The 13,018-nt window shown below is 36.4% G+C and overlaps 1 protein-coding gene across 2 annotated transcripts in view; it reads right to left on the minus strand.

Annotated features, from left to right (window-relative positions):
* Positions 1 to 13,018, minus strand: part of LOC127847347 (alanine--tRNA ligase, cytoplasmic-like) — a 67,230-nt gene that overhangs the window by 19,476 nt on the left and 34,736 nt on the right. Inside the window, exons 1-5 of one of the 2 annotated variants that reach the window (XM_052379198.1) lie at positions 7,379 to 7,807; positions 5,718 to 6,733; positions 4,844 to 5,187; positions 1,169 to 1,207; positions 362 to 473 (exon numbers count right to left, since the gene is read on the minus strand). In XM_052379198.1, the coding sequence (XP_052235158.1) occupies positions 362 to 473; positions 1,169 to 1,207; positions 4,844 to 5,187; positions 5,718 to 6,733; positions 7,379 to 7,755 (1,888 nt within the window). In that variant the 5' untranslated portion in view covers positions 7,756 to 7,807. Of the gene's footprint in view, positions 1 to 361; positions 474 to 1,168; positions 1,208 to 4,843; positions 5,188 to 5,717; positions 6,734 to 7,378; positions 7,808 to 13,018 lie in introns of those variants that run through there. The other variant, XM_052379200.1, reaches the window with a different exon arrangement.

Genomic DNA, 13,018 nt, shown 5'->3' on the forward strand with positions numbered 1-13,018 from the left:
AATTTCTAAATAAAAATGCAATTGTTTTAATCAGTTGTTTGTGTATGCATTATTTGCTTCGTCAAACAACCCTAAAATTCCCATGCATGAGTGTACAATCAACGTTTACATAGCATTTTCTATAATTAGCTGAATTAATATTTACAGAGAAGCTAAATAATATCATTAACAATTTGGTGAATTAATGGCGAAATTAAGTCATAGAGCCGAAAAAAGAACTGGCCATTAACTTGTGGGCCGATGTTTATTTATATACCATGCAGCCACTTTAAACCATCAAGGTTTTCACAAGGTTTACACTAATAACATAAGACAGTCAGAACTATTTTTGAAATGTGAATTTTAACTGTTTTGTACACACCATCCAATGTCTTTATATCTGGCATCTTTCTCAGTAATTTCGTGAAGTTATACTTCCCATCTTCATAAAGTTCCAAGTACCTCTCTTCAGCTTCACACAATACATCTCGGATCTTAAAACATACACAACACAACTACGATCTTAAAACAAACTGTGTCACTGTCAGACAGCAATGCCCATGTAAATATGTCTTGAAAGAGGAATTTTTTTTGTCTACATAAACTATGCAGTCATTTATTATTGGAACCACATTTGCACAACAATGACATGCTTATCCACAATTTTTTTATAAATCTGAAATTTCATAAGTGCAAATTACAAGTCACTATTTAAAATCAGCCAAAGAAATCATGCTGTATTTAATTCTTTACTAGACTTACTCAACACATGAAACACAAGTGACGGACATACATATATCTTATAAGTGACCATAATGCCATTTTAGCCCCCTAAGTGACTAATACAGCCATCTGAAAATACTGTATTGATCATATGATATGCAATCAAGTTAATTGTCATGAATAAATGGTACAAGTTATTTATGATATTTAAACAAAGACACCATTATTAGAACAGCATATGTTTGAATACTATCACTGTCAAAAAAGGGTAATAAATATGTTATCCTTCTTTCGACCGCCAAGTCAAATATGAATCCCAACTCTGGATCTTAAACAAAGACACCAAGTACAGGTTCTGCACAACTCAAACAAACTCAAGTCTATTATAGCCCATGGCTTTCATTAAATCAAGGAAAAACTCAATATTGTTAGATTTAAACAAACAATCTCTGTCTAATTGTCTCACCTTGTTTTCATGCAATGAGAGCTCAGGATAGGCCTCACCCTGAAATTGTATTCAACAAATCAAGTGTCATAAACAGAACTTGTCACTGAAGGGACAAATCACCTACGGACCTCGGACAATGCATGTATTTAGCAAGTCATACAAATCCAGTTATAGAAAATTAACAAGAATCATTTGAACATAACGGCCTTAGGTCTGTCCTGAGCATCTTTTATAATTTTTGTATAACCATTTAATTGGTCAACATACCCTGATATCATTTTTTGAGCAAGTTGAATCAAAGTTAAGTAATATGGTCTATAGTGTTGTTTGTTTTAATTTGACATGGTGACCTAGTTTTTGACCCTCCAATTGTAACAATTATGATATGTAAATCATAAGGATGGCAAAGTTATTTGAATATTTGAATTAAGGTTATCCATTTCAATAAAAGAAACTCAGTAAAACGTATTTATTCAGTAAAACATATTGAAAGAAAAAGGCAAATAACATGTATGAGTAAATACACGTCAAATTTGCATCAATAAACATGAAATCTAAAAACAAAGATGGAAGAATTCAGTAAAATACAAATTTTAACTCTATGTAACCTAACATTTCTAAGAACAAAACACATCGTGACTGTTAAAAAATTCTCTCTTAAACTGCACCCTCCAATAAATTTTAACTTGCAAAACAATTACTCGAAAATATTGTAGAGCATGACAAATCCCACAATTAAATCATTTATGAATATGTTGGTTGTTTAAAAGATAAATATAACAAGACTATTGCCAAGCAATATATGTCCCCTACCGGCTCCACCATTGTCAGAAATATCTTTTTTTTATATTTGTTGCCATAGCAACCAGAATTTTTGACGTAAGAAGAAAATGAAATGACGTGCATAATCTCCATGTTGCCATCTGTCCATGTTTCAAGTTTCATGAAAAAAAATTAAGAACTTTTAAAGTTATCGCAGGATCCAGAAAAATGTGACAGACCGACGGACTCACGGACACATGGACACACAGAGCGCAAACCATAAGTTCCCTTCCGGTGAAACCGGTAGGGAACAATAATAACAACAAAACACTGATTATATACAATTACAAGAGGGCCATGGTGGCCCTGTATCGCTCCACTGTTTTTTTATGCGAAAAAAGCGTGCAATGCGCATGGGTTGAAATGTACTCAAGCATGTGACTTTCTCTTTCTATCCCTCGTCCCACTGGGCGCTTAAAGTTGGAAGGGTGAGCATTTTTTATATATGGAAAATGTTACTATGGTGTTAACTAAACAGACTAAAAAGTCTGGGAATTGTCACACAGGTCCTTTGCTTATAACGTAGGTACATTTATCTCTCCAAAAGATATTGTCGTTCTTTCTATTTCACATATTTTTAGATGCTGAAGATCAAATCTACGCATGTTCTACAAGATTAATGAAAGTTCCTTCATTCAATCATGAATCTTTTTCCAAAATTCCAAAAAGTGTTTGTAGGTTTCAAAGTTTTTGTTACTTATATAGTTCATGACATATGCAAAATACCTAATGACGAAGATCACCTGAACTTTACTTCATTCTTGAGGCATTAGTGAGTGTAGCAGGATTGTTAACGTGGTGAAGAAATTGTTTATTGTACAAAGAAGATATTTGTCTGAGGAAACAAAGTTTTTCAGGTTCATGAGGTGCCGAAAGGCAGTAGGAATGATAACTTTGTAGAGGTTGTTTGTTAAACAAAGTAAATGTTTATGAGACAAAAAATTGAATTATAATTCATCAAGATGTTGCGATCATGGCAACACTACTTGCATATGGCGTGAGGTTTAAAGAGATATAATGACAAACAATTAGCTTGACCTAACTTTTTCCATCTGACATTGGTTACCTGTCATGTTTGTTTTTGAAAAATACTAGGATTGCCATGTATTGAAATTAGGTATCTGACCTATTTTCTGATAGGTTGCTAGTAATAGACTTAGCGGCAGTCATGTTATAAACAAGGGGATTGATTGTTCACGGCATTGGTAGAATATACTTTTAATAGATACATCTTTTTTAAGTTGGATTCTCCTTACTGTTTTGCTACTGAATATTAAAATCACTTAATTTCAATGTAACAATTTGTTGTTAAGTTAATCTTGAACAAATATTTTTTGCAATCTGTTTATAAATCATAAAATGATGTCATTCAAATTTTTTTTTGATAAATAGGGCCTATAATAAAACAAAAATTTTGAGAATGTTAACATAAAAGAATAATACTAACCATTTGGTGAAAACAAACAAAACAATACAATTTTTTTTATAAAATGTTATATACAAACAAGGTTAATTGACTAAATATAAACAAACACACTTGAGTGTTCTTCTTGTGTTAATAATGTATTAAACTGAGTTAAATTAATATATATAATTTGTGTACCTTTCAATATCTTTTGTTCAATGCTATTTCAATTAACTGAACAGCGTGACAAATATAACTAATGCAGAATATGCATATGAATCAGATTATACACAGATCCACTATCAAATAAATCAAATCATGTTTGTCTATTTCCATGTTCGAAAGATCCTCTTCTAAATTGTTTTACTTCGCGAGTAGACTGAACTCCCAATTTGCAACCAGAAACACTGGTTTCCGTGACACAAATTCACGGTGCACATTTCTAAACAAAATATGTGTTTCTTGTATCGAAAACGTAGTCTTTTTCGTTGACAAACACATTTCATTATTCCTATCAAACTATATGATGTCGTCGTTAATTCGATTGATATTTGTCATTTCAATAATCTTAATTTTCGCTTCACAACGGCGCCATTTGCATACGAAATACCAAACACATTTTATGAAACCGATTTTAATTGGAAGATTGGGAAACGACAGCCAATTATATCGCTCGTTTTAAAAATGCTTAGGCAGAATCTACCAGTGTAAAATGCGGAGAGATTTCGCGGGCCGCGGATATATGAAGCATATGTTCATTTTTGTGACCCCCGGGGCAGGGTCAAATTTGACCCCAGGGGCATAATTTGAACAAACTAAGTAGAGAACTATTAGATGTCACTACATACCGAATTTGGTAGCCCTAGGCCCTACGGTTATGGACAAGAAGATTTGTAAAGTTTGCACAAAATAGGCTTTATATAAGCATTTGTTCAATTTTGTGACCCCTGGGGCAGGGTCAAATTTGACCCCAGGGGCATAATTTGAAGAAATTTGGTAGAGGACTATGAGATGTCTCAAAATACCCAATTTGATAACCCTAGGCCCAATGGTTATGGACGAGAAGATTTTGAAAGTTTTCACAAAATAGGCCTTATATAAGCAAATTTTCAATTTTGTGATCCCCGGGGCGGGGTCAAATTTGACCCCAGGGGCATAATTTGAACAAATTTGAAAGAGGTTCACCCAAGGAACATTCCTGAGAAATTTCATCAGAATTGGACCAGTACTTTAGGAGAAGAAGATGTTTAAAGAAAAAGTTAACGCACACACAGACGGACACACGCACGCACGCACCACGGACACAGGACCATGACATAAGACCCGCTGGCCTCTGGCCAGTGGAACTAAAAATGAAAACATATCATCAGAGCACTGAATATGAGTTTTGTTATGCCAAGAATTCATATTGAAAGTAGAAGTTCCAAAATGTTTATACTGAAACTCATGAAACACAACTATTATACTTTAATAACATGAATTGTTTTTCCATTCCATAGTCCCACAATGATGGAGGCTGTGCTCTTATTGTAGAAGACTGACACAGGGCAAATAAGACCATCTCTATTGTTAGCAAGTGTTCCAACGTTCTGTTTGCCGTCACCATCAAGATGTAAGATATTGTGGGACACACCTCCACAAACCAGCAACTTTCCCCGAGGTGTCACATGTATACCATGTAGGCCTATTAGGTCTTGGTCTGTGAAAGTGTGGAGAACTGAGCCATCTCTCGCCAGGGTGAGGACCTTGTCCTGATCTAGGTTGGTGACAAATATCTTGTCACCTGAAGGACTCACTGCACACTTAAATACTGTAAAAAAAGAGTAAAATCAATGTAGTTAATTCTTTACAGATTCATTATGTTTTTAATATAGACACTGTTTCATCTCATTCACACCAGTTTTTGTTATAATATAAAGAGTTTGATTTTTCTTACATTGAAACATGTATAAATGCATGGTTATTTTAAGCTCAAACATATAATGTACACATCAATAACATTCTCTCAGTAAGAAGATTTACTCAGACATACTAACAGTGTGCTGAAATCACTATCATTTTGGTATAACTTAAAATAGTCTCTTTTACCAAAAAAACTCCCATTCAGTAAAGAAATTAATCAAGTAAATACTTAGGCAAAGGAAGGATATTATTGTTGAGTAGTTTTCATTTTACTAGTGGTGACAATATTATTTCTATTATTTGCAAACATAATTATCTGCAATGTGCAAATCTAAATAAACAATTTACTTTCACATAAATTTGTTTAAAGCATAATGCAATTTTAATATTCCCGATATTAATTTAAAATGATATTAGATATATCAATCATAGTATTACCTCCGAAAACATTTTGCTTATCCTCATAAAGCTTTTTCAACAAGTCTCCACTTGTTGAATACTTGTAAAGTGCAGTACCAGAAGTGAGATACAGGTCTTGCAGATTATGAGCAATACCATAACATTTATGTTGAAACTGTAACTTCTTGCCCTTAACCAGCCTCCCATCATTCACCAAAACAAACTGGACTTCATCTGGCTTTTGCTCATTCATAGAAACAGCTACTTCACTTGGTGTGATTAGACACATGTCACTCGGATACGCATTTAAATCACAATGTCCAACCACCTTGTATTGATGATTGAGTAACTTAACTCGTCTATTATCAACATCTGCAACAAGGATTTGATCATCAGAGAGAACACAGATGGCAGAGATAGTAGAGTTCCTGCTTGAATCACTTGGTATCCTCACATCATACTCTGAAATCCCTTCCACATTGAATACCTGGTTTGGATTACCTACCATGGATATTAATCTGGTACTGAGAACTATCTTCCCCAGACCTGACAGTTTAGACAAGTATTGTTGAAAATCACCATCAGCATGGAATGTCAAAGAACTTACTAATGGAACAGGGTTCTCCTTTTGATAAGTTTCAGACTGCTTAATTATTTTGAGACATTTCTCATTTGCAATAAATAACAATTCTGCTTTGCCCTTATCAACAATGTCCTGTATGGCGTCACTGAGTTTTTGCAGTTCATTTTTAAGCTTGCTGCAATTGTCAACATCAGTCTTAAGAGAAGCTTTTAGACTGGTCATCTGATCGTCTAGCTCATTTATGGTGATCTTTTCAATCTCATCTAAAATTGTATCAATTTTCTGGCGTGTTTCACGAATTTCATATAATTGTTTTTGGTATGAAGCCTGCAAAGACGCTATGTTGGTGTTCCAGTTATTCTCAAGTTTCTTGAGTTCTACAAGAAGACTTTGAATCTCTGTTGATAGTTGCTGCAAATCTGGTGGGGGTCCTTTGACCAACTCAGATATCAGTGTTACTTTTGCACATTGTCTGAAAGGAAAACAATACTTAAATATTTATATGTGGTTTAAATAATGAAAAAAATATGTCTGAATTTGGTCTATCATGTTTTTCTAAGGTAATTGTCTTACATATGGAATTTGTTCATTTATACTGACACCATAATGTCTATATTTTTAATAGACAAATAATAATTATTATTTGCTACTGTAGTAATATACAAATAATTCACATTCACAAACAAGAGATGTGTTTGTCAGAAACACAATGCCCCCTACAGGACCGCTTTGATTTTTTTTTTCATTTGGCAGGTACAGATAATTATCTCCCTTTGAAGCTTATTACTTCCCTTGAATCAATTTTTTTGACCTTTGACCTTGAAGGATGACCTTGACCTTTCACCACTCAAAATGTGCAGCTCCATGAGATACACATGCATGCCAAATATCAAGTTGCTATCTGAAGCGACATAGAAGTTTTGAGCATTTTTCGAAACCTAACCGTGAAACCTGAACGCAAAGTGTGACAGAAAGACAGACGGTTCGATCACTATATGCCCTCCTTCTGGGGAATAAAAATAAATTTAAATTTGTCTGCGAATGATCTGATTAATGCTATATTTAATGTTCTCTTTACAAACAAATATATTTGGAAGCAAATACATGTCTGATTTACCTGTGATTGAGGACAGCACAATTAGTGCAGCACAGCTGACTGTGGTCATCACAAAACATGTCTAGATGTTTGTCTACATGAAGGTCACATTTCTGAAGGAAATCCACCACTTCCTTGGGCACAGGCCATTTACTTGTTTCTCCCCTTCCGTACATCACATGTTTCCCAAACAAGTGACCATGAAGATCAATACATTTTCCACAATAAAACTTGAGACAGTTACTGCAGTAAAACTCGGCCCACTGGTCAATATTGTGCTCCTGACATGGCGAACAACAAAAGTCTATAACTGAATCAGAGCCTTTAGCCACAGTTGATTCAGAAAACGTTGCCATCTTGATCAACTTATTATAAGTATTCAATAGAAATCTGTTCATTTTTATTCCCTAAATTACACTCCTGCAGATAACTAACATCAACTAATATAATAATTTGGACTGTCCTGTTTAAAGATTAACATTTGAGCTATCAGTACTTGACCTCATGTGACAGTTAACAAATCAAATCATATGAGGTGTTATCATATAACGTCAGAGTTCGTTATCATATCACAGCTTTTAGCTCCAGTTCACTAAACAAGAGGGCCATGATGGCCCTGAATTGCTCACCTGACTCATTAAGATCAGATGACTGACTAATGGGGTTATTTACCCTCGGGACTTCGGTTAGAAACCATTGCCCGAGCACACTGCTTAACATAAAACTCTGCGTAAAAAAGGCGAAAACGGCCATAATATGGTCAGCCCGATTTTTCTGGGCTGTACCATTTATAATATAAAATACTTTGCAGTGTTGATGCGGTGCTTTGATAAAAAAATAGTAGTTTCAAATAGCTTTACTTATAATACAAGGGCTGTTTGTAAAACATGCATGCCCCCCATATGGACTGTCCGTTGTACTGGCAGCCATTGTGTGAATACGACTTTTGTCACTGTGACCTTGACCTTTGACCTAGTGACCAGAAAATCAATAGGGGTCATCTGCAAGTCACGATCAATGTACCTATGAAGTGTCATGATCCTAGGCAAAAGCGTTCTTGAGTTATCATCCAAAAATCATTTTACTATTTCGGGTCACCGTGACCTTGACCTTTGACCTTGTGACCTCAAAATCAATAGGGGTCATCTGCGAGTCATGATCAATCTACCTATCAAGTTTCATGATCCTAGGCATATGCATTCTTGAGTAATCATCTGAAAATCATTTTACTATTTCAGGTCACCGTGACCTTGACCTTTGACCTAGTGACCTGAACATCAATAGGGGTCATCTGCGAGTCATGATCAATCTACCTATAAAGTTTCATGATCCTAGGCATATGCGTTCTTGAATTATCATCCGAAAACCATTTTACTTTTTCGGGTTACCGTGACCTTGACCTTTGACCTAGTGACCTCAAAATCAATAGGGGTCATCTGCGAGTCTTGATCAATCTACCCATGAAGTTTCATGATCCTAGGCGTATGCGTTCTTGAGTTATCATCTGGAAACCATTTTACTATTTCGGGTCACCGTGACCTTGACCTTTGACCTAGTGACCTCAAAATCAATAGGGGTCATCTGCGAGTCATGATCAATCTACCCATGAAGTTTCATGATCCTAGGCGTATGTGTTATTGAGTTATCATCCGGAAACCATTTTACTGTTTCGGGTCACCGTGACCTTGACCTTTGACCTAGTGACCTCAAAATCAATAGGGGTCATCTGCGAGTCATGATCAATCTACCCATGAAGTTTCATGATCCTAGGCGTATGTGTTATTGAGTTATCATCCGGAAACCATTTTACTATTTCGGGTCACCGTGACCTTGACCTTTGACCTAGTGACCTCAAAATCAAAAGGGGTCATGTGCAAGTCATGATCAATGTACCTATGAAGTTTCATGATCCTAGGCCCAAGCGTTCTTGAGTTATCGTCTGACAACCACCTGGTGGACGGACCGACTGACCTACCGACCGACCGACCTACCGACCGACCGAAAGACCGACATGAGCAAAGCAATATACCCCCTCTTCTTCGAAGGGGGGCATAACAATTAGATGTGATATAAACGCAATACTCAATATTGGTTGAAAGGCTTATATAACGATGGCGCTGATTGGCGGAAATTTCTTATAAAAAATGACAAGTAGGTCAATCCGTTTTAAAATAGAAAAATTTCCCAGCAGACAAACTTGACATTGAGTGCACTTAACAGATTGTAAACAATAAGAATTTCTGTGCAGGAAATATATGGGTTGAAAGAAAAAGGAAAATTACATCCAAAAGAACTTGAATTTTAATGAAAAACATCAATAATTGTTTTATAGTAATAAATAACTATGTTGATGTTATATTGTTATTCTTCTTCTTATTATTATTATTAATATGATATTGTTATTGGATGTTTTTAAAAGGAAGGAGAAAGAGAGAGAGAATAGCCCAATTTTTATAAGTAAAGATGGTGAAAACACATACAGTTGTATGTGGCATCATCATTACTAGACCCACTGTTCAGTATATACTGCAATGGGTTTGTTGGAGTCTTTAGACTTTGTGATCTGTGTTTTAAATGTTAAAATCAATATAGAATTACTTTAATTTTATGTTTCTATGAAAGAAAAGAAATACACAGAAGTGTAATATGTTGGAAATAAGCAAAAATTATTAATATTTTAGGATTTTACAGATCACAAAGTGGTTAAACATTGCCACTATGTATTAAATCTATGGATAGATGGGAATTTGATGTTAGAGTTATATGTTATACAAAGTACTCTTAGCCATGGGAAGATATAAAGATTAATAAACATTAATTAATAGGGAAGGAAGAGCCTGATTTAATAGCTCTAATAAGAAAAGGGGGATTTGCATGTAAACATGCAATTATATAGAAATATAACAAAAAATTGTATTTGGTAATTGTAATTTAGTTTTAAATAATATTTTGTATTGTAATTGGTATGTATTCGTAAATGTGGCGCAATGTTGAACACTTGCAGACAGGGAATATAGCTGTAATGCTCCAACATAAGACCCTGTCTGTATGGAACCTCATGAGAATTGGGCTATGAAGAAGAGTCAACCCCCCAGAGTGGCGTTAAGACAATATTTAAAAGGGATATTAGTAATAACCCTTGTAAAATAAGGGTAATGACTTACGTGTCGCCAAACTGTCACCTTCATAGGGCCACATAAAAATTATAAGTAAAACAATGAACTTTACAGTTAAAAATGAGACAGAACAGATAAATTTATACATAAAAGTAGATTTTTTACATTATGTACAGTACTATATGCATTTATTTATATAAAATGCCACCCTGGAGGGTTAAAAGAAGGAGAGATTTGGAAGTGTAGGTTGGTATGAGTGGGGAATAAACCAGCAGGGGCATTACCAATAGGTTGGTCTAAAGGAGGTAATTATGGAGGTGGAGTCTATGACGGTTGTCTCCCATGGACCAGAGGGAGTGCACGGTAGATGAAAAATAGTATGAAAACAATTGAAGGAAAATTAAAACAGTGTGATATAAAATTGGTAAAAAGACCAAATATTACCTCCGTGCAGGGAAAAACCCACAAAGTGCTCTCATCCAACCAATATTATTTAAATATATGGGATAACAAGAGAGAGAATAGTACAAAAGTACCTTATCTGCTATGTAGAATAGCAATTTAACACAAAAATAAGGAAATTTGCTATATAAAATAGCAATTTGACACAAAAATAAGGAAATTTGCTACATAAAATAGCAATTTTAACAAGAATTAAGGAAATACAAGGTACAAAATTTGCTATGGAGGAAAAATAGCAGTACTAAGAAAATTTACAATAATACCAGAGAATAGGATAGGGCTAAATAAGGGTTTTGCAAGGTATAAGGCCCTGCACCGTGCACTCCAGTCCGACATGGCTCTTCGAGTTTGAAGGAGAAGGGGGGATGTCAGAGGGGAAGGGAGGGGGTGCAATGCAGCCAACGTACCCAGGTTACTGGACAGCCTCGTCCTTTCCTTTAAATAAAAACTGCTATAAAATATGAATATATTAAGAAACTGAAGAATGTAAATGGTGGACTAACGTCATACTCTTATAAAAAAATGTTTTAAAATAAGGAAAACCAGGTCAATACCATTGGCCTGATTTAGAAAGGGCAAGGTTGAACAATAATCCCGTTAAAAACTAAAACAAAGTTGTGTCGAAATGACACAAATCCAACACAATTACAATGACTACGTTAGATTTGTGCAAAAATAACACGGTTTAAAACAAATCAGTCACATGACTGAATAATAGGGTGGGTGTTGGCTGCTCTCCCTCCCCCAATGACCTAGGTCTTGTCAGTTATCTGACAGTCTAGAAGGTATTTGGCGAGGGGAGAGAAGACCGGGCCCCTTGCTGCTCCCTTGGGGTCTAGCACGTTGGAAAGGTTTAAAACTAGTCCATGGGAGTGCAATGCAGCTTCGAGGTGGTCCCTCTGCGCCTTATGGTTTTGGCAGTGCAGCAGCATGTGGGGCGCAGTGAGGGGTTCCTGGCACCTAGGACATGCAGGGTCTACACTGGGGACATACTTTCCCGCGCCACCGGGTAATAGGGTGGTTCCCATCCTCAGGCTCGTGATGGCTCTGTCAAGCACAATGCTTGCTGAGTATCTGTCAGGCAGCCTGAGGGTTTTTCATGGGTCTGATACAAGTATGTCGACGGGAAGCCAAATTGTCAGTCCGGAGATTCCACTGACCCACGACAAATTTCTTTGCCAGGGAGTAGATCTCAGTAGGCGCCAGGGGTTCCCCAGCATCTACGGCCCCCCTCAAGAGGCCCTCCTTAGCCCCCGTCAGCCTGTTCATTCCCACTGATGTTGACATGTGCTGGACACCATACTAATGTTACCTTTTAAGATTTATCTAGGCACTGTTGATGAAGTTCCAAAATGCTAGTTAAAATATCAGGCCTAGATCTGCTATTTCTGTTTTTTATAGACTCAAGAGATGACACTCAGTCTGATAAAATAGCAGTTTTAGTAGGTTTATTGACCAATATCCAGCACAAAGAGTATTTAATTGCCAAAAGTACTGCTGAGAATATAGAGAGATTGTTGCTGAGCCTGTGCGTTTTGGTAATGTTTTTTGAAGGAATTACAAAAGAGTTGGCTACCAAACCAGAGTAAGGGCATTTGGAGCCGTCTGTATAGATTTTTAGATGCTCAGCATACTTCTTATCTATGAGTGAGAGAGCTTCTGACTTGATGAGTTGTGGCAAGTCAGTTTTCGTTATTTTCTTAGAGAGTGATAGGTCAACATCAATGGGTCCAAGCGTCCAGGGGGGGGGGGTCTTGGAGGGCCTCAGGTCTGCTACAGGTACCTTGTCGAGGCCGGCATCTTCAACAAGGGTCCTAATACTCGCACCAAATGGTAGGGCGACATGCTTACGCTTAAGTATTTTCCCCTTGATGAAGGTGCCAGTCCCGACAAGTTTGTTTACAGGGTTTGAGCCATGCCGAGACTTAGCCCTGGCCCAGAAGTTAAGGAACTGTTGTTTTCTGCGCAAGTCAAGGGGTAGCATACTGGCCTCCTCTTCAAGCAGTGCACCAGGTGTACAGTTAAGGGCTCTCAGAGCTATCCTAAGGGCCTTATGTTGAATGGCATCAACCATTTTTAGGGC

The sequence above is a fragment of the Dreissena polymorpha genome, chromosome 10, assembly GCF_020536995.1.
Source record: "Dreissena polymorpha isolate Duluth1 chromosome 10, UMN_Dpol_1.0, whole genome shotgun sequence".
Lineage (NCBI taxonomy): Eukaryota > Metazoa > Mollusca > Bivalvia > Myida > Dreissenidae > Dreissena > Dreissena polymorpha.